The sequence below is a fragment of the Tinamus guttatus genome, unplaced genomic scaffold, assembly GCF_059628265.1.
Source record: "Tinamus guttatus ecotype Peru unplaced genomic scaffold, ASM5962826v1 Tinamus_guttatus_pri_ptg000213l, whole genome shotgun sequence".
In the NCBI taxonomy this organism is placed as follows: domain Eukaryota; kingdom Metazoa; phylum Chordata; class Aves; order Tinamiformes; family Tinamidae; genus Tinamus; species Tinamus guttatus.
Genome location: NW_028288747.1, coordinates 387,967 through 415,571, shown reverse-complemented (window position 1 = coordinate 415,571; position 27,605 = coordinate 387,967). Strand labels below are relative to the sequence as shown.

Here is a 27,605-nt window from a genome sequence, read left to right as displayed (position 1 = left end):
GAAGGCTTGGAAACAGCATATGAGTTAAGTGACCTGAAACTTGTCTTTTAACTGTCCCATATCAAGTTAGACATTTGAGGCATTTGTCTAGCTCTGTTCTCTACATTCTCAGTAAAAGCCAGGCAAATGAACTGGACTAAATCCCAAAGTACACATGGTGCATATCTGAACCTGCTCATCACTTGATTCACTGGATTACCTAGTTTTAGATTGTGCATTATAAAGCAAAAAGAAAAGAAATGAGGCACGGGCTGTTTTTGTTTCATTTATTTCAAAACTGCCATTGAATATACAGGATGAAAAGTGTATGAGAAAGATCATATTTCTACCTCTTTTTAAAAAATTGATTAAAACCACACAAGAGTCTCTTCACGCTTTGACGACAGTGTGCTCCATGTGGAGTACTGGAGCACAAGCCATGAGCCAAGCCAAAGAATAAATAAATGTAAGAGAAAGGAGGAAAGAGAAGAGGAAGAACCACAGCATTGAAAGGAAAACAAAAACAAAACAAAACAAAACAAAAACACATTTTTTTCCTCATTAAAATGTATATCAGAAAACAGTTAAGTGAAATCAAATTCTGCATGCAAACAATATACAAACATTACATGTATTCTGCATTGTACTCTTAGCAGAAGGGATAAAAAGTTTAATCTGAAAATCATCAGATAAGATGCTCTAAAACAAGATGTAGATTTACCAACATTTTTAAATTTGAGCAGAAAGTACAGATTAACTATATACAATTAACCATCTCTCAAAGCACACAAAACAAATATCCTTGCTTGTAAAGAATGCAACTGTTTATAAAAAGCAACATTTGGGCAACATTTATCTTTCCTGCAGCTGGCCATATCACAAAAGTCACATGTGGACTGCACTGCAATGAAGTTCTTGAAAGTAGCTGTGATGGGCTGGTAGCAAACCAGCACTGTGTGAAGGAGCAGAGCGTGTGCATCCTTCACAGCCAAGTGATCTCTGCTGCCTGCAGTGATAAATCACAGAGCTCTATTTCTACTACTACTTGTTCTGTCTGGACAATTGACATATGCTGTTCTTCTAGCTAAGAACAGCATCTCTGCTTTCAAATATATGTTGCCAAGATTTTGAGCAATAAATAATTTTTGAGCAATAATCCAGGACTATATTCACCAAAGCCGTACTTTAGAGCTCAAACTTAAAAGACTTGTTGTATGTGAAGAGTGTGGGCATTCAAAGCTCAAAGCATTACAGCATCTCTGAAGAGTATGGGTCATGAATAATATTCATGCAGAATTATCAATAGTTCAGTTGCCAAAGGTCATTCAGACCACAGCCACTTGAAAATAGGCAGAATGTTGACAGCTCATTTCCTTTGTGCAGAACTTTGAAATAAAAAAATATGCAAATACACAATGACTGTCAAGAACTTCCCATCTGACCATCATGACTTGGTCAAAGGCTGAGCGGACAGTTGCTAGCAGGCTCTGTTTTAGGATGAAGCACTTCACTATAAAGCTATTCCCGGAGCCCTGTGTGGCAACCCTGTTCCCATGATGTGCCTTTGACCAGGTGCTGTGCTCATCTCAGCAAATTAGGGAAGCCAGCTCGGCTGGTTGGGAAAGAGCTTGTCGGGCTCAGCAGTTTAGGTGGCAGAAATTTCACAGCAGTGGAGCAGCCTGGAGCCCTCCCAGGAGCACAGGTAACGTTCCAGGAGACCACTAACCCCAGAAGCCAGCTTGGCTGCTTTTCTGGAGTACCATGAATCATGATCTTTAGGAAAAAGGAATGGCTGCTTTCCAGTTTAGCAGCTGGATTATATTAGTTCACATTTTTAAGGACAAAGGTTACAATAACAAAATCTTGTGTTACTCAATTTTCTCAATTAGGTAATGCAGTTACATTAATGGTTCTGTAGCAGGCTGTTGGTATTAGAATAATGTAATTTGCTCCTTCTAGGTAATACTAAAGCAGGGAATTCCATGTATGATGGCAGAAAGAAAAAATGAGAAAGAGAGGAAAATGAAACACACAGCTGGGAGAAGAGGCAAAAAAGGCATAGATTGTCATTGGGAAACAAATGCGATAGACACTCTTGTGTCTGTTGGCATTAGAACACAATGGCAACAGACACTAATGATAGTGGCAAAGCCTGGTTAGAGTATTTTAAGGCCTTGAAAGCACAAGCAAAATGTTTAATGCCGACAAACCGAGCAAAAGCCGACAGACTGCAGTAGAAGAGTGTGTTAGCAGACCCACACGCCCGCACACGCGCTCACAGCTGTGGTAGAGCCATTAGCACGGGGACATGGGCGCTCCATCCGCAGCACCGCGCTGTCTACGTGACAGCATTTGTGAGTCTGCGGGGACAGAGCAGCGAACAAGGGGATGGATTTCGCGGCTCGGAGCGCCAGGGCAGCGCTGTGCAGCGCGGGGAAGGCGGGAGGGACCTTCCGCGGCTCCCGCCCGCTGCGCGGAGGCGCGCGCGGCCTCGGGGACGGGGCGCGCGGCCCTTGCGCTCCGGGGCTCGGCCAGGCACGGGCGCGACCTCCTCCCCTTCCTCCTCCCGGGGCTGCTCCCGGTCACACGGCAGAGGAGCGGGGAGGGGGAATGAGCCTGGGCAGCAGCTCAAGCAGGAGAAGGAGGAGGGAACGACGGAGGGAGGGAGGAAGGGAGGGAGCGGAGAAGCGAGGGAGGAAACCCGAGCGCAGGTGACACGGCGCGAGGTTGCTGCGCGGCGGCCGGACCGGGACCGGAGCCGGTGCCGGGCCATGCACGTCAATGGCAAAGTGGCGCTGGTCACCGGGGCGGCGCAGGGCATCGGGCGCGCCTTCGTGCAGGCGCTGCTGGACAAGGGCGCCAAGGTAAAGGCTCCCTCTCCCCTTCCCCTCGGTCGGCGGCGGCGGGGGGCGCGGGCGGCCGCCGGGGGCCGCTCCGCGCCGCTCAGCGCCGCCCCGCGCAGGTCGCGCTCCTGGACCGCAACCGCGAGGCCGGGCGCGACAGCAAGGCCGCCCTGGACGCGCTCTTCGAGGCGCAGCGCACCCTCTTCATCCAGTGCGACGTGACCGAGCCCGAGCAGCTGAAAGGTAAGCGTGGAAGCGCCCCCGAAGTGGCGCTGCGCTTTAAACTCACCCTCTGCTCAGACCAGCAAACGGTTTCCCCACAGCTAGGTCGAGTACTGACCTTCTCCGAGTGGGAAGAGGCACCCAGGAGCACGAAGAAGCGTCTTTGGGGCAGGCAGCATGTGCTGCTGCACGGGGCTAGCCCAGGGTGCCCTCTCGCTCTTCCCTCATGTCCAGCACAGGGCCCACACAAAGGCAGAGGAAAAGCACCGGGAACTGGGGTGAGCGGGATGGACAGGGAGAGCCCAGGGCTAGGGAGCAGGGAAAGCGCAATCCGAGATGGAGAAAGAGCAGGATTCAGAGGATGCTGCTTACACTGCCTTACGCCTATGGTGGGTTTCGTAACAAATTTGTAGTCATGATATATAAGCCAGGGAGGGTGGAGGGGGCTGCTGTTTTCTTCTACTATTTTTCCAGCCGTCAGTTGCAAGCCCTGCATAAGAAACCTACATTAGTTTCACTCCTGGTCTTCTAAATGCTTAGTGGACGCGTTGAGTCCTGTCCTTCTCTGTCAGGTCCAAGCTCTTGTGCTCACATGAAGCTCCCCTCATTTTACTGTAGCTGTTCCCAAAGGAAACACGCTGCAGTTATGGTAACAGGCGTATATGGGTACATAACACTCAGGGCTAAAAGACCCACGCTTCCAACTCTTACCTTCCTGCCTGTGCTTCTTTTATGGTGCCTCTTTCACATATTCCCCACTCCCCTTCCAAATATCATATATGGACCTACTTCTGTAAAATCACTGTACATTTATTTTTGCTTTCCATGAACATTAAGAAGGCTCACTCATGATTGATATTTATGCCTACCTTCGCTATTTTTCTCACCTCTCCCTCAAAATGGATCCTCTTCTTCATTTTAATAGTCAGCATTATATATAAGCATTATATACAATTGCCTTTTCTTAGTTGCAGTTTTGTGAGTGCCAAGTAACTAGTTTGCAATCTAAACAAGAACTTATTCTGCTTTCAAAAGATGAACAAGTCAGTTTGCACTGATATGCTGGTGACAGTGTTGATTAAGAAACTAAGATTAAGAAATTAAGATTTTTTAGTGTGTGGACAGGTAACAGATGGGCTCCCTTTAGCCAGATAACCTTTTCCAGAAATATACCAAATCATCCTCTACTTCAACTCAAATATGCAAACAATTGAAAAGGATTTAGTTATGTTCTCAATATGTAAGCAAGAAAACTAATTAATCAAGACTACCTGTAAACTTAATAAATATTTAAGACTGCCCATTTGTCAAAAGTAGTATTACAAATTGGATGTTTGAAGTAAATGATTTTGAATGACTGGCTTTAAGAATGAGGCTAACGGAAGACATTGAGAAGGTTAAAAGAGAATCAAATAGTCACTTTCCAAAATTAGGATGGAGAATCCAAATAGCAATTTTTGTACCCATTAAAACTAAGTTAAACTAATTAGTTCTGCTCCTAATAAAGTCAAAGGCCTTCACTTGCTGGTACAGGATCAGAAGGATGAGGAAAAGTGATTCAAAAGTGTAGCTCAAGAACTAAGGAATAAACACATGTAACAAAAACAGGAAAGGCAGAAAGCTTATATGAGAAGTTTTAAAAGTATTAAAACTATTCTAGTAGAGAATAACAACATTAGAAAATCTGTAAAACAGACAGCTGGATAAAGAAAACCTTTTTCCATCAGCTGCCTAGCTCTTGTTCTGGTGCCAAGATGATAATCCTGATGGACTTAGGGTATTCAGTCACAGCAAAAGCTGCAAGAAGACTGACCATCTGGTGCAAAAGTAAAGTTTAGTTTGTTGCCCTTGCACAAAGGAAGATTTCTCAAAGCTGCTGCTGTATTTCTGATTTATACTAATTGCCAAAGATCAAAGAGCAGAGGATTTGGCTTCCTGGGACCAACTTTTAGTAAAGTGGTTTCACTAAGGCCTATCATGTAAAGCATGCATCCAGTATATCCAAAATACTCTAGATCTTTAAATAATCACCAAACTATGTATTTTAAAACAATACATGTGTGCAAGTGTTTGTCCATTTGGTTCTTGGCTTGCTTTATAATAAATACGTAGTGATGATGAACTGTATTTGGAAGGAGGAACATACAAGCGATATATATACATATATAGATATAAAATAGACATAGACACACACACACATATATATACACACACATATGGATCAGATAATATTAGCAGTCGTGGGAAAAATGCCATATTTGGCCATCTGGATGTCATCTACTCAACTCCCCCCTCTAAGCAGGGCCAAGTTAGAAAAGTTTGTACATCACTAAGACATCATTGTGTTTTTCCATACTTTTATCCTACTTCAACCTCCGTCATCTGGGAGAACACAGGGTCATATGATTTTAAAATGTATTGAAAGACTGGTCATTTCTCTCTATCAACAGATGTTTGAATTTGAGAAACACATTATTAAGTTACCTGTATGTACGATGCATAATAATTTATTCATAAATGGATAAAATGAATCAGGGAGTATGACAAAATATTTATAGTTAAAAGATTCATTGTATTTGTATTAGTTACATCCCCGATTAAGAATTATATTCTTAAAATGTAATTCAGCAAGGAAAATCATTTTGAATATATAAACATTTTATTTTATTTTACATTTAAGATAGATGAGACCAAATCTGGAATTTATTGTATATATCAAATTAGAAGAAGCAAAAGCTGTAAATGCTTAATTTGTATAATGAAGGTGCCAAGCATTCTAATACCGCAGTATGTATTGATGCTAAGAACATTCATGACAGGATTGTTGTCAGGCACCATAAAAATGAATGAAAAGATTACTACGGTATCTTACTCCCTTCAGTTTTCCTGAATATATTTAGTATTGGTGAATGGCTAGATAAATAATGTAGTTATATCTTGCACATTAACAGCACAGAAAGTAGCTCTGACAGTTTTATAGAGTAACAAATATGCACTGCATTTATTTTTAATAAGTGCTAAGAAATTTATTCCTTGGATTTTTCTATAGGTGCTTTTGAAAAAGTAATTGAACATTTCGGAAGGCTGGATATAGTGGTTAATAATGCTGGAGTGAATAATGAAAAGGACTGGGAAAGCACTATACAAATTAACTTGGTAAGCATTATCTATTTTCAAATGTTCTTACTTGCATAATTAATGCCAGAATATACTTAAGCCAGGAGGCCATGGATTGTACAGACTGAGTATATGACTATTAGATCATAAAGTACAGCTATTTAAAAGCATAACTACATAGCTGCATAGGTACTAACCACTAGAAGTGTATGTGGTGAGTCTTTTAAAGCTCACTATGTAAAAGTGCTCAGGCTAAATCAAGAGAATATTGCCTTACTACAAAGCACAAAAAACTCTAGGTAGGTACAGTAATTTGGTCCCCAGAGCTATAAAGCTGCATCTGCATGAGGCCAGAACAAAAGTTTCGTAATATTTTAACTACTTGTGAGACTCAGCTGGTTTGTACTAGACAAATATGTTGCCCACCATTGATATTACAAGAAAGATTGTTCAACCAGGGGCTTCATATTCTCTTCACTAATGTAGTAAGCCTAAGATCTCAGTTTTTAATACAGGTCATTTCAGTGACATCAGTGACTGAAACACACCTCTTAGGAACCCTTACTAAAACTCAATACCTGCAAGGAGTCCTTAAAATGCATTTAGAAATAGACTAGTACCAGTTGTTTAATTGTCTGGCCATCACTGCAGCAAAGTCTCACTCTTTTCATTGCAAAAGAACATAAGACATCAATATCTGTTTTTCATTTGAAAGTTTTTCTCTTCAGCTTGTTTGGCCGGGAGATCCAAAGGAAAGGCATTCCAAAGGAAAAGCCTACTTCTTAGCTGATAAATCTCTGACTAGCAGATATTCTACCATATATGAAATTCTAATAAAAGGGATAGGGTTCAGCATGTCTCTTCTATGACCATATTTACAAAACATCATAATCTAGATGTGCAAAGAAAAGTAGCAGAGGAAAGTTCAGAAGAGAACAACGTGGAGCTTGATTCCACTCAGTGATTTGGAATTTGTCAGCTCAACAACGGAGCTCAGTATAAGAAAATTAAAAGTTATATTTATGTCAAAAGTTTTATGGACAAAGGGACCTGAAGAGGGGCCTCAGTGGGAGAGGTTAAAGGGAAGACCAGAGTAACAGGGGAATTAGAATTTTCTCCCAGTAAGTTGTGTTTGGTACTTTAGAATGAAAAAGGAATCACTGCTCAATCATGTGCTTTCTCCCTTGATGCAATGTTAAACATTACTTTTTCACTACATGCATAGAGATAATTCTTCATCAGGCATTACCACAATTGACAGAGTATCAGCCATATGCATCTATAGGTTAGCTTGGGTATCAACAAGGGCTATACGGATCCTGAAACAAGATTTCTGAGAACATTTTCTGTACTTAAAATAGAAAATAACTGAAATATTTCTGTAACTTGTGTTTCAACAATATTGTTCATTCAAAATTGAAAGGTACTGTCAATTTCATTGAAATATAAGGCTATAGAAACAAAGCGCTTTGCAGTGAAAGTCTTTGAATTATAGTGTGTCCATGAAACCAAATGACAAGAACAACAATAACAAAAAAAAAGTAACAGAGGCTTTATGTAAGACAAGCTATAGAAAATCAATCAGAAAATAATGTTTATATATAAAAATATATCTATATGAACATAGTTATAGATTTAATAACACATTTCTTGACCCTCCAAGTCTATCCAAGGTCTAGTTTGCTCTTGGAAGGGTCTGAACTGAGACCACAGATAAAGAGTCCCATAGTAAGACAAATATGGTTGTTCACTTTCCTTTGCCTTTCCTTTACATGTTCTTTAAGATTTAATTATATATATTTGTTCCTCCCTGTTTTGTCTCTTAAATATGCTGGCCAATTAAACATCAGGATGTGTTACACTGTGAACTGACAATAGTATGACACTGTGTGATTCATGTAATAAATATGTATTGGCACAAATAACTTGAATTTGGAAGACTTTGAGTCCCTAATGATTTTTTCATCATTAGTTTTGTGTCTGAAGTTAATTTAGAATGCAAGCTATTGTAATTAGCTATCCAGCTGTCAAATTTATAAGCACAGACAGGCACAACTGAAAAAATGAGGTTCACGTGAGAAACATTTGTCTGAGATTCACTTATATATTTAACTCAAATATCAAAGGCATTGCTGGTCAACAAATCTTGAAAGTATTTCATCCCCGGGTAAATATCCTGATTTATAGAATCATGCCCAAGCAATTTTTAAATGCCAAGAGCTTCAAATAGGAGGCATTGAAAACCTCCTTCTCCTTTTTGTCATACTGCCAGTGATTGGGCAGCAGGCAGGACACAGATGTGAACCATCTCAGGTAACAGAAAAAAAAAAAAAAGAGAATCCATATGTTTCAAATCTACACACGTAACTATTGAGGTACTTCCCCTCAACATAAGAAGGGGAAGATAGAAGATAGTACCATACATAATAACCTGTACAATGTTGTATAGGTGAGACAATCTTAAATGTACTAATGACTTAATTCATAGTTGAAAGTTGAATAAGTGCATCAATTGAGGCAGGGAGCTGGGGAATCAACATATGAGATGAACAAGAATAGACCTGTGGGTTAAATCAAGGTCACACTGGGATCTAATTATCTTCACTTATCTTTTCATTTGAATATTCTTTTACTGTATATAATTGGATAAGTTGTTTACCTAGCTTCTTTCCATTGGGTGTTTCTTTGCAGTTACAGTAATTTCCATGAACCACTATATAGACATTTTATGCTTCCTGCTAGTTAGCTATAACAATAGGACAACAACATCTGCTACTTACAGTATGTTGTGTTGGTGAGTCCCATAGAATATCATTTGCGTATTGTAGAGAAAGGGACAAATATATACGAACGGTGTAATTTTAAAAATATCTCTGTATTCCCAGAGTAGGACATATAAAACACCCTTTGTATTATTTTTTAAAAAAGAATAAGTTTTGATACATGCTATAAAGGCATTTTCTGGTTAGAAAGCAAAAAAAAACCCTCTACATGCCAATCTTCATCTTAATAATATTATTTATACTCTGATACAACAAATATTCCCTGCCCCAAGTTAAAGTACAAAGTACAAAAGTAGAGCAGCACAGAACAAGATAAATCAGAACAAACACATATGGGGTGTGTTCTTTATGGCTACAACAGTCCACAGAACCGGTTGGTCTTCAGCAGTTATTTTTAAAGGAGGGCAAGGAAGTTCCCTCATAGCATTTCTTGAGAAAATGTGAGTAACAGAAATGGAGAAGAAAGTCTGAAGAGTGGGACATCATTTAGAAGGAAAAAGCAGGAGTGAAACACAATTCCTACTTGCATCATTACAAATTCCTAAGGAGGAGAAAAGACAGACTGATAGAAAAATAAAGAGTAGCAAACACTGAAAAGAGATTCTTGCAGCAATGCATTCCACAATTTGGCTATATTCTGTGCAGCACAATATCTACCTTTTCATTTCTCCATAAATATTGTTTAGTTTACTATTCCAGCAATGCCCTTCCTTCCTCACCACAAACCTACAAAGTGCGTTACCTGGTAAATATTGGCTTGACCAAGGATTTCTTAAATTGCTGATTCCCAAATGGATGTACAATGTTGTTATTATGATATATAGACTTTGGCAACTATTTAAGAATTCTGTGCTTTTTAAGTGGACACTACTGGTGTAGTTTTAACATTCCACATCATTCCACATTCATGCGCACACACACACACACACACACAGAAAAACGTGAGCACACATGACTCGTAAGCTTTCATCAAGTATGGTATCTACTACTCCTCTAGAATGACAAGATCAGTATTTCTGGCATTCAGCTTTACAAGAACTTATGCTTCAGAAGTCCAGAAATTTTTGTAATCTTTCTTTCATGAAGTCCTTAAAAAAAAAAGCGGGGGAGGAAGGAAGGGAGGGAGAACAAGAAACTGGATTTTACTAGGCCTTGAACATACACATTAGCTAAATGAAAATTTGCTTCCTTAATTTTATCTTATGCTGATGATGTAGGCTTCCTGGAAGAGAGTTGCCACTTTGACTACTGTGTCTTTTTTCTCTTTACAAAACCATGTAGAGCATTTTATACTAAGTAAATCCAAAAATGTATTCCCTTTTTCATGCTTGCATTGGAGATTTTTGAAGATGATATAAGCCATGTTATACAGTTAAACTGTAACAGTACATCTGTTACATGTGCTTACCTATTGAATACTACTGGAATTCAAAGTGTACAGGCACTTTACATAACATTTTGACTATCTTTCTGTTTTCTTATGCCAAAAAATATATTTTGTAGATATACTGATTCCCTAAATGGAACTAACTAGATTCATTTGACAAGAATTTCACAGAAAAATCACAATGCCATTTTGGTGATGATTTTTCACTCTTTAATTAATAAATATATTTATTCTAGCAAAAATTCCAAGTGTAGGCTATAAATTGGAGATGCCACAAATCCATTGTACAGGATCCAGGATCCAGTTATTCAGTGTTTTTGTGCTTAACATCATCTAATTTATTTCAGAATCTAAATGTGTATCTGTTTAGAAAATGAAGGTTTTGTGTTAGCAAAGAGAAAAAAAAAAGAAAAAAGTATAGGGATTTCTTTTTTGATTTAGCTAATCTCCCCTTGGGAGAAGTACAGCACAACAGTACAGCTATCAAAATACATACTGTATTCCTAAATTGGATTGTCCAATGAGAAGTTTTCTCTCTCCAAATTATATCTTAGGGGTGCCTGGCAATACCTTTGAATAAATATCAAGTCCTAACCCCAAAAGATTATGTATGCTGATAAATTTAATCCAGAAAGATGAACTCTTGAAAGCATTTTGCTGGAAAAACAATAACCATTCATTAGCATGTAGGGAGGTGCCTTTTTATTTATTATGTATATCTCCTACCATCTTGATTATCTCTTTTTTGAGGAAAAGAATTTGTTCTCTTTTCTATTACTACTTTGATTAGACTTACATTTCTAATATGAAATATAATGTTATTGAATTGCAATAAAAATTCCTTACAAAAATAATGCCGGAAAATTGTCATTTTTACACCATTTGTCTTTATTTTGTTCAGACATTTTTTAATCTTAATAGAAGTGGAAAAATGGCTGTTTAGACAGGAATGGCAAAGAGTCAGAAAGCTGATGTACAACCTAAGGATTCAGAAGGACAGGTTTCTAAAATACAGTATCTAGTGGAGTTGTTCTTCAGTTTCTTGACTACAGGCATGTGACGATCATGCTTACTAAGCAAAATTACTAAGCAAAAATCCAGGAATTTAATGTTACTATTTTTTTGCATTGCTTTGGATAATTTATTATGCAAATGAAGGTAGCAATACTATGTAAATATATAAAATTAACACTGAACATAAAACAAAGAAGAATTAAGACTAATTCAACTGTCAATAAATAAATAGAAGCAGAACCTAAGTAAATTCCAACAACTGAGAGTACTCACATTGCTTCCAGTTATTGGGCAAAGCATGGGAAGGGACTTGTGCAACATACCAGACACAAAAATTTAAGCTTAGACAGTGAATTTGAGAATAAAGCATTCAGGATGAATCCTTTTTTTCAGATATATTGTGGAAGTAGGGGTAGAGGGGTAAACATTTCCTGAGAAAAAGATTTTTTTAAAAACATCTAGAAGGTCTTTGTCAATTTTCACAGGGTGACATTTAGGGAAATGATGCCAAGCTGAGTATTACCCAAACTAAGTATTCATCTAGCATTTATTGTGATAAATAGCATAAGAAATGATAGATGTCTTAATCCCGTTTGTCCACTCCATGCTGCTTATTTCCTGCATCAGAAAGAACTTGTAAAGAGGGTATATTAAAATCTAGTGTGGAAATGAGGACGTATATTGGAAGCAATGTGAATGCTTTGCTTCCAATATTGTTTCTGTATAGCACACAGGTAAATAAACAACCAGCAAATCAAATTGGTTTGTTCAACAGTAATGAAATATTCAGCAGTAATGTCTCAACTGGCTAATTAGGTAAACTTCAGAAATGATCCATTTATTTAAGGATAAATACCCAATGTTACAGAAGGCCAAAAAAAAAAAAAAGAATATAGGCTACAGACTTCTTCTGGTCCATGTACTTATCTTACCTTTCCGGAGAGAGATGACAGGACTCAGCTTTCATGACAAAATAATGTGGCTAGGATACATATCTGGATCCAGCAGCTGGGAATTAGCATCAGATCCTGCAGTGTAAACAGAGGCAGTAAGTGGTGTTTTTTTTAGGACTACCAAGACAACTGCTGTGTCAAGTCTTTAAAAATAAATAAATAATAAATAAATAAATAGTACTATCTGTAGAAGATTAAATGGTATTGGCATCTGGTTTATCCAGATTGCATTCTCTGGTGTCCAGAAATACACCAGCTCTGTTGTTTAGAGCCTTAGTTGCTTATTCCTTCAGAATAATTCAATGTCAGAAATTGGAACAAATGCCTTGGTAGACACACAGCTACTGAAAAGTGAGAAAGCTTCACTTATCTTGATATCAGTGGCATGAGGATGAACCACTTAAGTGGATAAAGAAGCCTGTAAGGATTAATATGATAATTTCTGCTATTTACATTGAGTTATGAAGTTGATTTTATGAAGATTATTTTGTGATCTACTTTATGAAGATGATTTTGACTGATAGCTTCTAATGCATCTATATAGTTACTGATATTGAAGTAAGTGAAAGGCAATTTTTTTCTGACCAAAAAAAAAAATGTAATTAAACCCAGCAACGCAAATTGAAACACTAATCTTAGGTCCTTCAGGAAATATATGGAGGAAAATAGTAAGTAAAACCACACAATATTATTGTATTAGCTTAGTATTTCACTCTTACACTGCACAAGAGTTACAGATCTCTAACAAATGATCAAATCCTACTATATATTCCTTCCTTTTTTCTGGCTCTCCCTTGATGGACTTCTTGATTTTCGTTGTTTGGCTAAAAAATAAAGCCTGAAAAATGTTTTAAAACAGTAAGCATACCCATCTGTACATAGGAATGTCAATGGACTTGCATGCTTGCTGCAACCTGTCAGCTTCCTAGGACACTTATATTAACGACAAGATCAGTCCCACCTCTCTGACCAACAACAAAGTGCTAAAATTTTCCAGAGATCTCACTGGCACCACTTGCTTTCAGACTTTTAAAATGTATCCCAGATAGTTTATGAATATATCATAAAGTTCTTCAAAACATTCCCTTCTAGATAGTCCTCTATCTACAACACCTTAATATGAAAGTCAAATGATCTTGGGTCAAATTCCAGCCCTGTGTTATCCTGCTTTATGAAACTGCCAATCTCTTCCTATTTTTTTTTCCTCTTCAGTGTTCCTAGCATGTAAGTCTAGAATTGATTAACTTGGGAACCTATGTAAAATGTCAGGACAGATTAGTGATTACCATTTTGTCCTCTCAAAGGAATGCATATTGCCTTATGACTTTGGCTTCAACAGAACTGTCATCTCCAGCATTGAGTGCAGAGATAATTTCTCAGCATAGAATAGTAGCATTCCTAGGGAGAAATCTTTATAAAGTTTCCCAAGGGAATTTTTATTAAAACTTCATTATTAAGAAATGGTAGCAATTGAAACATGTCTGAAACACATCAAAAGAAGTGCTGCATACTGAATTATTCCAAAGCAATTATAATTTGCAAAGGGTGATGATTAATGATGTTTCGGGAGTCATCACAGCTAAAAAATATATATTTCATTTAGAGATCAAGCTAAGTATGGTACAATGATACAAACAGGTTATGTATGGAAAAGAGGTGGCATGTTGGAATGTAAGGAAGTCTAAACATTTTTACTAGCATTTATATGAAATTGGCATTCTTGGGAGCATACTTAGATCTTCAGTGCTCCTTAATAGGCTGTCCTTATATTTGTAAAACATTATATTTTGATAGGAAAACAAACATCAGTAAAACTAAGATCATAGGTTTTTCAACAACTAGGATGACAACTATTTAGACTAGTTTCAAACTCTAGTGAGTAGCCATGAGCAAAAAGCTGGCTTAGAGTCAGCTTTCCTAATTTTTCATTTCATCTGCACCTAACTGCATATTTGTCTACTTTCCTACTCTTTGTTCTTGACATTTTTATGGAGAACATTTATGTAGCTGAATACAACTGTAAATAAAGCAACTGTAAAAAGTCTCTCCTGAAGGGCAACATACTTTCATGTACAAAGTCTTGCAGCATATTTTTACCATAAAAGAGCACTCAGACTTTTCTTAAATCAGACAGTTTTAAATGTCAACTTCCCCAAAATTGCTAATTGTGAAAGATAATGAATTAGAATTCATTAAAAGCATATGATTAAGTCACTATTCTCAAAAGTATATGCAAGACACTTTCAGTTTTGACCTAATATTTCCACTTTGGTCACTTCTTCAGATGATTACTGAAGTTTTTCTGGGATGTAAAAAAATTATGAATCCTTGACTGTCTCATTTTCTATTGTGCATTTTTATGGTATAGTAAAATAATAGCTGAAAGTATTTCTTTTAAAATTCAACCATAACATTCTGACACCAACAGATAGGAATTGTGGCTCATATTTCATATGAGAGAATGCCTCAGGCTGTAATTTATGCATTGCAAAGATGGATTCCATAACAAAAACAAAAACATGCTCTTCTTCAAAGTATATGTATTTCCTTGAAAAAACTCTTTGCCATTTCTGTGTGGCATCCAGATATAAGTGTCTGCTTCATCTTACTAACTCAGCTGGAACCACAGGCTGTGGATGGCAAAGACAGAGGGAAAACTGTCACAAAACACACTTCATCCCGAGTCCCATATCATGGGTCTGTGGACTGCCAAGTTCTTGCCACCCTGCACATCCTGTTCAGATAAATTCTTCATGTTATCTGCCCAAATACCATAAGTAGCCATATTATCCCAGATGATCCATGCTTGTTGATAAGATTAGTCTACAGATGGCAATAAGGTGTAAGAGCAATAATGGAATGAAAGTCTGCCTTACTTTATAAGACAACTCCTTGCACCTACATAAAGGAGAATGATACCCCAAACTGCTTGAAGAAATCCTAAGGGAATTCATGTAGACTAGAGAGAAAAAGGAGCAGCGCTTAGATAGAAGAGTAAAGCTACCTGCTTTTCCTTGCATTATAATTGTGGTTTGGCCAAAGACCAAAGAGCTCTGTTATCTCTTTGACTTAGGGGGCTGAAGGAAGAGAAAAATCCTCTGGGAGCCCCAAGCTGCTTCCTTCTGCCACTGATTTATTTCCTCTAATCTTAAGTGGAATTCTCTTTTTCTATCCAGCAGGCTGAGCCACTGCTCCAGGGCATGATAGGACCCGCAGCTGCTCTTCATAGCTCTTCATTAACTTACCCTTCCTTTCTAAATGTCTTATCACCTGCCACAACCTGTCACATTTTTAAAAACAAAAAAGAACAAAACAAACACAAACTAACTAAAAATCCCACAACCCAACCCTTAATTCCAAGTCTAACTTCAGCTGAGTTGCCAATGGGTTTGTCTTCAGAAAAAAATGTACCTTCGAGCAATGCTAGTGGGCATGAATGATCTTGTTTTCCAGTAAAAGTTCTGAAATTTATATGTGACAAGACACTTGATGCGATGCCTAAAACATTAAACACTTGATGTGCCTAAAACATTAAATAGTTTTAGGCATCAGTGCTAAAGCAATACAGCTCTGTGTACCACAGTTAAAGCAAGATTCAGTTTTTAGGAGCACTAGAGACATATTTTGAGTATGCCTTTTTTCCCTATACCAGACATCGGTGATTAGAGGAACCTACCTTGGCCTAGAATATATGAGAAAAGGAAATGGAGGTGATGGAGGAGTAATCATTAATATCTCATCCCTGGCAGGTGAGAATATTTTCTATCTAAATATTTGCTACTCTTTTTTGTTTCTAAAATAAATTTGTCATATTGATCAGTCATATTTTTTCTTTCTTATGACTCTTTTTATATCCCTATTATGATCTAGTTTTCATTATAGCAACAGAGGAAATAACAAAAGACAGTAATTTAATTTGCTTTTATCCTCACAGTTCAAAGAAGAATTCACTAAATTTCCTAACCTTTCAGTTTTTATTTAATAATTTTGAGCATGATGTAAAATCTTCAGCAGATCAGTTTTGCTCAATATTGGAACTTTAGAAAAACAGTCATACACTTAGCACTATTCGGTAGCATTACTAAATTAAAACAATGGGTAAACTATACAGTGTGTAAGCAGTAAAATCCAATATATAGACCTAATTTGAATTCAAGATTTCTTTAAAATTGCTTATTCTTGATATTATATTTATCAGGCACCAAACACAGAAAAATCAGATAATTTTTTCACAGAAAGAGAGGAAGCAGCAGCAGGTCTTCCCTACTCAGCTCCATAGGGGTTCAACTGAAGGAATATTTAATATTAGATTGTATTTCCTTTTTAATGAAGGTCATCACACACACACCGTCAATGCTTCAAGCCCCATCAGGCCTGAGCCACCTCTGCTCAAAAGGCCATACTATTAGCATTATTATTTCATTGAGCTCAAGTTAACACATCTTCTGCACATAAATTGAAATGCAGGGGTAGCATCAGTAAGTAATTAGTTCAAGGCCAGCTACATGGTTTCTGAGTTGGGATAATTGCTGCTCAGCAGTTCTGCATCCTTTCTTGTATGTACACACTGGTCACAATGAGGGTGCTCAGAGCAAAAAAGTATGAGTGAAGGGGGAATGGGCGGTAAGAACGATGCTTCCTGATGTCATTCCTCAGAAAATTTGTGGGGAAGTATTTGTACTCCCTTCTACTTATTTTCTCTCAATACTGTCATGGAGTTTGGGAAAAATAGTATCTATGCTGGCTTATATTTGTATTTTCAGTTCTTTCCTCAGCATTTGTGCAAAATACCCTGCCAGGCATTTTATTCAGGGGGGACTCCATGTGTTTTAAACAATGTAAGGCCTATAAGACAACGATAGTTGTAGTTCTTGATCAGGGATTAGTGCAGGATAGATGTCGATATTTTGAATGCTGCTAAATTCTCCTGGATGTCAGGGAATTTGTTATGAGAAAACCAGCTCATCCTATTGACATACATCAGTTGAATAGCTTAGCTTAAGAGTGTCTGGTTTAAACATTCACTCGCCTCATACATGTGGCAGTTTTTTAAATGTCTTCATGTAAGTCAGTCTCAGCAATCCCATTTAAAACATCACCCACTGAAGTTGGCAAGCTTAACTCCAGTGGGTCACATAGACCCTCTGTTCAAACCAAATTAACCAGAAGGAAGTTGCTATTGCAGTACTGCACTTCACAGACACAAGTAAAAGATTAAACGTTTTCTCAGAAGTGCTGATGCCCCCAGAATGCTTAAAAAAAGCCAAAAGGTAGCAATTTCATTCTTTTCTCATCACTTTCTAACAAATTATTTTGTTTTTAAGATCTCACAACTTGGCTTTCTTCATTTTGATAACAGCTTATAAATGTCATCGTAATTATTCAATCAAAGTTTGCATTTATTTACTTACTTTCTAATGTGAATATTGCATTCTAATGGTTGTGGCTATCTCAGTCAAAAACAAAGTGTTCTTTGCTTTGTTTGCTCTTGCATGGTTTGTATTTAGCAATTGCTTCCAAGGTCATAAGGAAAACCACAAGATAAAAGCTGACATAGACTAATTTTTATAGTTTATTTATTAATTACTATTTGTGCTTTGCAACTCCAATTCTCCCTTAGTGCCTAAAGGTCTAAGTCCTGCAGTTCACTGCGTAGATAAAACTCAAACTGCCATTGACTGGTTTAGCATTCCCTTCAAATGTTTTCTTTACTTGGAGGTAGCTTCTGTTGATAATTAATCTCCTGAGTGGTTTTCATCCTGTTCGCCCCAGTTCTTTGCAAGATTTTATCAGACATGTTCTGCAGATAGCAAGTATTTATCTGTCTTTTTCAGCAGTAAGAAGAGTAATATTCAGTGCGTGCATATCATTCAATAATATTTGCTTTACACATTAATTACTTGCCATTCTTTTACCATGGGGATTTTGCCAGCGATCCGAACTCCAGACAGATTCTTTTACTTCTTGATATTTCAAAGAATAGCCATAGAGCACCTCAGTGCTTCCTCTGATGTGCATGCCTTACGTTCTAGCTGGATGAAAGTCAGCATAGTCATGTTTTTCTAGTATTAATTCTTGCTTTCCAAAAAATGCCTCTACAAGACAAGACTAAATTAGAAACAGAGTGAAATTTGTAAGCCCATGCAGCAAACACCCAACTGCTAACCCCCGCAGAGCTATAAAACTTTCTTTTATGGGAGTTCTGCATTCATATCAGGAGGAAGTATTACCACTAAATCTCTGAGATAATGGGAAGTTTGTCAAACTGCCCTCATAAAAGAAAATGCCAGTGGTTGCAGGTTTTTGAATGCATTATAATAAATTCCTCTTACACTTTAAATTGTAAACCATGCTAAAATTCTTTCCGTAGGAAGAATTATACTCAAATTAATTCAAATTTTAAGTGACATACCAAACAAAATTAAAAAAACACACACAAAACAAAATTAAAAAAACACACACAGTACTAAATTTAAATTCTGATATTATTTTTATGAATATATTTCGCATTGTTTCTTATCTTTTGGTGGCTGCTATCTATGTACTTTTAATAAATGAAGGAAGAAAGGAAAGTTTGGCTGCTGGATTCATGTGTGCTTGGTTGCTTTCATATTTTCAAGAAGATATTCTGTAAAACTGAGTTAGTGTACGTCTGGATTCTGGCAGATAAGGAAAATCAAAACATTTATGGAGGGCTTAAAAATAACAAAATATTTAGCATAAGGTCATGCTATTTTTTTTAATGAGTGTTTGTTCATGGTGTAGTGTACCTGGAAACCTTGCTGCTGTGCAGCTGTATCAGTGGTTTGGTTGTACTCAACTTCAAGGACACAGTCAGGCTTCACAGCAGTAAGTTTGTCCTCCGCCTCTAGACAGCTTTATCCAAGGGAAATGTTTAATGTACTCCTCAAAGCAAGCACACTTTTGCAGGATCTGGTTCTGTGTATATATTTTTTAAAGAAACAAAATCAAACATATGGCCAGCATAATTTGAATAGACAATGAGAGTGTTAAAGGAGAGCAAGGATGCAATTGCTGCAAGACTGGGGCCCTCCGCTCAGCATCATGAGAGAGTTTCTCCTCTCTCCCACTGTGCAGTAAAGGAGCTGCTGAGCAGAATCCATAGGAATGAGATTTAGAAAATAATCCCTGGGCCATTCAGTTCATTCGTAGAAAATTTCCTAGAAGTGATGTAGCTAAAAATTTCAGCTATGATTTCCATGTTTCCTTTGGTTTCGCTAAAATCCCAAGGGTAAAACTGACATAAGGAATGTGATCTTGTAACCTCTCTTACTCTTGAGGAAAGGGTAGGCTATAAATCCCTTAATTAAATCTCTCATCCCTCTGTAGGACCAACATTCCCCTAGTTCATTTCTCTAGTTACATATCTGGTTGTTCAAAAGGGGTTATTCAAAGCGCACTGCAAGCATATGCAGACTTTTGTCTAGGGGTAATAAAGGAAATTTCTAAAATGAGGTTTGGAAAGATACTTAATTTCAATAAATATGGCTAACTCTTGTGATGCCCCTTATTTGTAAATATTTTGTGTTTTGAAATAGAATTTGATAAGTATATTTTATTAAACAAACATATAGTAAAAAGGAAAACACATTACTTTGACAAATTACTTTCCAACATACAGAGAGTACAACATTTTTGGTTTGCTTCTAAATAGGTTCCATCAGTCAAAATTTACCTTTCATGATTTTCAAATATCTCTTTCACAACCAGTGAATATTTAAGATGGCAGAAGACACAGTAAATATCGGTGAGGAAAAAAAAAAAATTGTCAAATAGTAAATACACAGAGCTTGAGCTCTGCATAATCAGTGTAGAAGGACTGCATTCTGATGAGGCCAAAGTCCACATGAAATCAACAGCCATGTAGAAAACAGACCATGGCTTTTTATTCTCTATGCTACAGTCAACCAAATATGAAGTATAGTTTTTAAGGAATTGTTGAAATTTATAAGATACTGTCAAAGAGAATTAGATTTGTATCAAGCTGGCTAACAGTGCAGCCATGAAACAAAAAGAGGGGATTGGGAGAAAGGCCATCCAAATGCTAATAAATCTGATTCAAAGAGGCAAATCTCTGATGGCAGTGTGTGCTCTGTGAGGAAGGATAGCTTGGGTATTCTGTATTCATCATAGCTCTTCAATGGGATGAAAGAAAATATCAGTTTCAACAAATACAAACTTATTGATACAGTGCTGCACCTCAAATACTAGTTTCCCAACATGTGGATCATGAAACTTAATTAAAACTATTGATGGTGATAAGTGAATAAGCAATTGCAACAAAACATTTGACATGTCTGAAATTGTGATGAGTGGTACAGGGTACTGAACTCATGAATAAAAGCGAGATGGGATTATCATTGATTTGGGTGGAGAATGCTAGGACAAGCTCAATTTGTTGCTTTGGTTGAAAGTTACTGAACCAATTTCTTCTTTATTTTCCATGTATTTTCCAGTTTGTGTTAGGAGAGAATTGTTCTTAGTGCCTTTTAAAAAAAAAAAAAAATGTTACTTATTCCTCCCTTCCTGCCTAGCTATTCCTTCTGCCTCTTGACTTTAAGTAAGTCTTTGAACCCTATCCCACTTCATTACAGTGAGTTGTGTCCTTCCTTTGTTTATTTCTTGACTCTCTTCCCTCTCAAGCAAAAAGTAATCTGTCTCACTGTTGTTAAAACAAAACAAACTTCTAAATTCCTCCTCTGTGCTTCCCAGTAATTTTTATCTTACGTATGTGTCTTAGCTGCACCCTCATTGGGCTTGTCTTTATCTTTACAACTCCAGATTACAAAATAATAAAAAAGTAGTATCCTAATGTTGCTACCGTGAATTAACAAACTGACAAACTGATAGCAGGCTAGAATTTCCAATTATCATGAAGAATGGTGTTACTTGATGACAGTCCATCAGTTACACATCATCAAAAAGAAGACTACTAAGCTTTGCTTGCAATCCCTATCCAGGGGAGTTATGATGGAAGATATTTTTCATAAAGCAAGTTCTTATACAGAAGCATAACACATTAATCCAAGCTGAAGAGCTAAACATAGATTTAAGAGAAGGGTGGTCACTAGTGCAAGTCATTTATTTCTCACCACTGAACGGTGCTAATAATACAGTTGTTTTCACAGAGTGACCAGTGTAACCTTTAAACCAAGATAAAGCCCTGACACAATTGTGGTTGGAATCATAACTCTCTGCCTTCTTAGAGAGTTATTTCCTTTTGGACAAAATGGATTCCAGAGCAAAGAACCCATACAAGTCTGTCACAGACAATCTTTCTGGCAATTCCATGCTTTAGAGCATCCCCACTGAGATAAGTCACATCCTTTGTTAATTATATCACTTAAAAATACAAAATAAAAACCGGACATTTTAGATATAAATTGGGACTACTTCCAATAGAATTAAATATTAAGGCATCAACAGCAGCATCCGGACTTAATGATACCACATTTGTAGACAAATTTCTCCCTCTAAATTTAGAGCAGCCTGGAGTTTGCTACTTTCGTTTGGAATTAGGGTATCCATGTGCCCCATTTCAGTCTAGGTTGTTACGGTATAATGGCAGTTGTTGGCATAATGTTCAGAGTAACATATATTCATAGTCTGTCATCTCTGCTTGATCAGCTTGTTACCATCAAATTCAGTCCTACAAGAGGGAAGCTCTTGTTTTTCCTTTGAAGCATCTGTTCTTTCTCTACTGCAAATGTGCAAATGAAGATTTTATCTTTGCCCATTCCCACTCTAATCTATCAGTGCAGAATCTCAACAGTCATTTTTTGTTTTGTTTCTGTTTTTTCCTTGCCCAGAAGGTAGTAATGCTATTGCCTTGTATTGAAAGCTCTTTTTTATCTTTCTCCTTCCAAAGATCCTCCCACTAGTTTATTGTTTCAGAACCAGGACCACTTTAGAAGGTACCTTACAGTGAAATCCTTTTCAAATTTGATTTATGACATGCTTCATGCCTGCTTTCATTTCTTTATGTTCACTATCGGCAGGCTTCACTTTATCATTTCATTCATAGTGTTTTCTCAATCATCTCTATACCCTGTTCACTGAGGCCTGCATTCCCCATTTGTGCTGTTTGCATTTGCTTATTGAAAATGACCTTCCTACTTCATGCAATAGGGAACGTATCACCTACGACATTTCGGAGTAGTGTCACAAATAAATTTTACAGTGCCGCCAATGGTGCATCAAATGTAAATTTTGCTTAGACACAACTTCTTAGAGGAAAAAAATACTATGCAAAAGCATGTGTAACCTACTCCTTTAGTCCTAAGCATATTACCAAATAAATAAGCAATAATATTATTTCACTCAGTTAGTTGACTGGACTTCAGTCAGCTGTGCAGCACACATTCCTCTCTCACATTCTCTCGTATCAGAGCTAGGAGAAAAAGTTTTATTTCATTTCTGTTACTATCCCATAGAAATAACTAATGAAGGAATTTAAGCAAGATGTATTATCTTTGTAACACATCAATAAATAAATAAAAGTAGTAAAACAAGTTCAGCTACAGTAGCTGAAATGGATTTTGCTATTTCCCTGCCAAAACCTTCCCCTTCCAGCTACTTCCTCTCTAGAATCACTGTAAATAATTACAGGTACCTAGGATGCATACCAGCAATTAAGGTGTCAGTTATCAAAATTTATCTGAAATACTTTATATATATCCAAGATTCATAAAATGTAAAAATCTTCCAGATCCTGTGCTCCATCTTTAAGTCATACTTTTTTGCATATCCCACTTTTCACCTTAAAAGTAATTCTCTTTTCATTACCTGCACCCTTTTGCCTTCCACTGTGTTTTTGTCTGTTATTTCATATCTTTTTTTTTTTCACAGCCTTACAAAATATATTTTGCAAATTTTTGCAAAACTGCCCACCTTTTCATTTCTCTACAACTCATCATTTACTCTATTATTGTCCTGTATGTGTGTTGAAGATAATCATAAGTAGGGGTGACCAATATCTTTTTTCAGCTGCCTTTTTTTTTTTTTTTTTTTTAAAAAAAAGGACTCATGCCTGCTGCATTCCAGCCAGTGTACTGTGCTACAAAACATGGTGTAATTGGATTCACACGATCAATAGCAGTAAGTATGCATTTTCAAAATCAGTATCATCAGCTTCTTGGGGAACAGGCTAAGTTTCTCAAGTTTCTTCGCTATTGCCACACAACTAGAAACAATTTTCTTGAAACAAATGAAGGCTCCAGAAATAGCAGAGGTTCCCTCATTTCACAAGGGGAATGCAAAGATGGAATAAATAAGGCATGTGTGGGTTTATGATTGATCTGAAGTTTAGGGATCCTGGGAGAAAGATTCGGAGTATTAAACTTCAAAGTCCTAAACCCTTATCTAAGCTTAACAATATTTTTCATAACTCTATACCAGTCATTTAACATTTTAATTACCTTAGTTGTAAGTCACACTGATGACATTTATGATTAATAGATGCTGAAGTATGCAGGAAGTGAGTTCAACAAAGTTGTGGCCTATTATTTTTTCTTACTTTTAGTTAATTTGCTAAAAAAAATGCAAAATGACACATTACGGATGGGTCATATTAAATGCTACACAAGAATATAGTAAGTCTTACCCCTTGACTCCAATATTTTCTAGTTAAATTCACAAGAAGTATGAGAAAATAAATTGAGGTACATTAGTAAGTAAGAGTATTAATAAACAGGCTAATTACATGTTCATCTTAAAAATAGCCTGCTTATATAAGACTTCCAGTCTAATTTCCAGAAGGTTCATATTTTGCTCTCCCATCACGTAAAAAAGATTTACTTAAGCAGATCAACTTGGATAGTTGTCGCATATCACCTATTAGACACAGCATGAGCTGGAAACCTTGTTTTCCGGTTTTATTTTTTCATAAGATTATTAAATTTTACAACATGAGTTCAGCAACAACACAAAGTTTGAAGAAAATGGGAGGAAATACTGCCTGTTTATAGAACATGGGAATGTTGGGGAGAGGAAGCATGGGCCAAACACAGAGGAACGTTACACCTACCAGGCAAGACTAAGAGCCCAACACGAGGCCTAACACAAAACAGCTACGATTTCAGTCACTTTTCTCCTATCGTATCGTATCGTGGAAATGACCATTTATATCATACTGGGGGAGAATAATTTAATTATTGTTGAACAACTATGGTTACTGTGGGGCACAGATATATCAGCAGTAGTTCTTAAGTTCTGGATCATGACTAAGAAAACTCCCCCAGCTTCAGGTTTCTCCTGTGCTACAGACATCACAGGGGAAGGGTTCTACCATTCCCCATACAGTTTTAGCACCCTAGAATATAGTTAATATCAAAAGCATTAGTAACAAAAAAAATAGATAAACGGCTGTGCTAAGAAATAATCTTGTTTTCCTGTAGAATTGTTCTAGAAAAGTATGTTGGACAAAAAAAAAAAAAGTATTATTATTAGAGAAAACATACTTCAAGCTTAGCTGTTGTAATAAAACAACCAGTATCAACAAGATGGTCTGTCAGGCAAGGATGTAAACACGATGCTAAGCCTTCTTTGCAAAATTACTTTTACAATATTGTTTAAAGCGATGATGATGAATGCCTAACTTATATCTCTTTTCTAGTTAGCTGCTAGTATGGAAAACTATGGTGTGAGACTCAACACTATTTGTCCAGGATTTGTCAACACACCAATTCTTCAGTCAATAGATAAAGAAGAGAATATGGGACAATATTATTCATACAAGGATGAGATCAAAAATATGATGCAGTTCTATGGTGTGATGGAGTAAGTAAAGTTAGATACAGTGTTCTTTGCCCTTTGTAAATGAAGAACAAGCATGCATGGCGCTCTTGTAATAGCACTTGCAGTAGCCCTTGGTGGACTGTTCTTCCATAAATTTGTTTAATCAAACTTGTTATGAAGTACAGAGAGTGACTTTTGAATTGGGTTTCCCTAGATTTTGAAATTGTGAAGAAACCAAACAACTGACAATAATAGACCAAGTTCCTAAGAATATAGTAGCAACCACGGAAAATTAGACCAAAGACTTATCTAGGCCACTGAGTGGGACCAAAGTAGACACCTAGAAAAGTTTATAAGAACAGGACACAAATAAACTGGAATATTTCTGGAATATTTTCTTAGTCCTAACAATTAGCCATTCAGACACTTAGGAAATCATGCAAGTATGTTATGTTGCCCACGATTTTTTAGATGTCAGCTATACTGCACCTATTGAACACAACAAATTGTGACAAAATTCTCCTCACACTAATTTGTATGACAGTCCTGTTACTGAACTATGATAATTCAAGAGTAAAGAGCTGCAGAGGATTGTGTAAAGATCACTTCTGTCCATTGCCCTGACAGAGAAAACTTTGATAGAAAGCCCAGTGGCAGCTGGATGTCCACAGGGATTTATCAATGACTAAAGCAAACTCATGATGATTTGTAAAGTTGCAGCTGTTTGTCCTAACTAGAAAGATTAGATTTCCTTCCTGAAACACTTATCATTCTTCTGCTTTTGTTGAAAATACTATTCAAATAGTAGATGGTTTTATTTGCAGGGCATATACATTTCCACTGAGTGTCTTTGCTTGTCCTTTTCACATATTTCACATATTCTATCACACTACCAAACAGGAAAAAAACAAAAAACTTTTTTTTTTCTTTTTAGTCCATCAATAATAGCTGAAGGACTGATAACAATAATTGAAGATGATACTCTAAATGGAGAAGTTATGAAGATTACAGCATCACAAGGGATTCATTTTCAACAATACAACCAATTGCCTTTTTCACCATCAAAGAGATAAAAGTACTTGTTCTATGCCTTTTTGTTTACTTTTATTAAATATATATTTTTTGAAATATATTTTTTGGAAAAAAAGATCATGTAGAGCAGAGAAAATATTTAAACAGTTGCACCCAATAACAAAGATGGAAGAGAAAATCTGATGCAGGAAGGTGTTACTGTCTTATTTTGATTCTTTAAGCACTAACAGGGTTTACTTTTTTTTTTTTTAGTAGAATAAGCACACTGCTCTGCAAATTGTTAATTATGCACAAGTCGGGGGTCAGATTTTTCCTTTTGGTAGTTCTGTGCAATTATCTGATCTGCGTACCCCAAGCATATTGTGATGGACCTAATTTACTTCTTTATATAATTTCTTTTACTGTAACAAAGGTATACTTGCTTACATCCTGAATTCTTCATGCCAGGAATTCAGCTGAGGGCATCACAACACAAGTATACCTGTAAGGAGTCAGGATATTTTTGTCCTAATAGGAGTATGTAAAATACAACAAGAGGCAAAATTCTCCTTCCTCATTTATAAATGCAACTGATGTTACATGTCATGCAAGAAAGTACAGATTTTTTTTTCCTCCTGGATTTCAGCTATTTATGAAATACTTTAAAAATATTTTTTCTTTTATACATATATAAAATATATATATATATATATATATATAAGATTTTTCTGACTTTGTATATACAAGAATAAATACTTGGGCATTGCTTGAAACTTCTATTCAGTGACCTTTAAATTCAATTTTCCTCCATCTGTAAATCTGATTTCTTGTCTTGGTTGATTAAAATCTCAGTTAAAAACAAAATGTTTTGTTTGTTTTCTACACTTTGTACTTCCATTTTGGTATTATAATATTTGCTCTTAAGTGAAAAATGTCAAATAACAGCTAACAGCAATGCAACTAGAACAAAAAATCCCACACTTCATACTCTCTTAGTTCCATTTGGATCTTCTCAATCCCTGGCTACATCTCTGAAACAAACCTTAGTGCTCTGTGGGCTATGTGCCTGACAAAAAATTATTTTTACACAGTAACTAATTTATGCTCACAGCATAGACAGAGTTATGAACCCCTAAGAGAGCTGGGAAAAGTTAACAGATGCCCTCCTCGGGAGCACTGACTTTAATTTCACTGACTTAAGCATTGTTTTTTTTAGCACTGTAACTGAAAATAATAGAACAACACTAATATTTATCTTGTGGGGAAGTCAGGAAGTGAATATGAATGTGGGAAGAAAAGCAGCAGGCATACCTTGAATAAATCACCATTTCTCTCCTCCACCTCCCAGCTCTGTTCCCCCAACTTTGACTCTGTTAACAATATTTTAAAAGTCTGCTTTGAATGCACACACGGCACTAACAGCAACTTTTTCCTAGTGTATCTGCATATCCACATGGTTGAAAAACTAATATCTGTCTTGGTCATATTCATTTTTACTCTCCTCTCATTAACATCAGAGTGTGATATAAGAGCTCTGAAC

At 36.7% G+C, this 27,605-nt stretch overlaps 1 protein-coding gene across 1 annotated transcript; it reads left to right on the top strand.

Moving 5' to 3' along the window:
• Positions 1–2,679: 2,679 nt before the first annotated feature.
• Positions 2,680–26,590, top strand: HPGD (15-hydroxyprostaglandin dehydrogenase). The gene is made up of 7 exons (XM_088524805.1): positions 2,680–2,843; positions 2,942–3,065; positions 6,094–6,200; positions 15,951–16,047; positions 23,340–23,416; positions 24,933–25,096; positions 25,989–26,590. The coding sequence occupies exons 1-7, from the start codon at positions 2,751–2,753 to the stop codon at positions 26,125–26,127; spliced, it is 801 nt and encodes a 266-aa protein (XP_088380931.1). The 5' UTR covers positions 2,680–2,750; the 3' UTR covers positions 26,128–26,590.
• Positions 26,591–27,605: the final 1,015 nt, after the last annotated feature.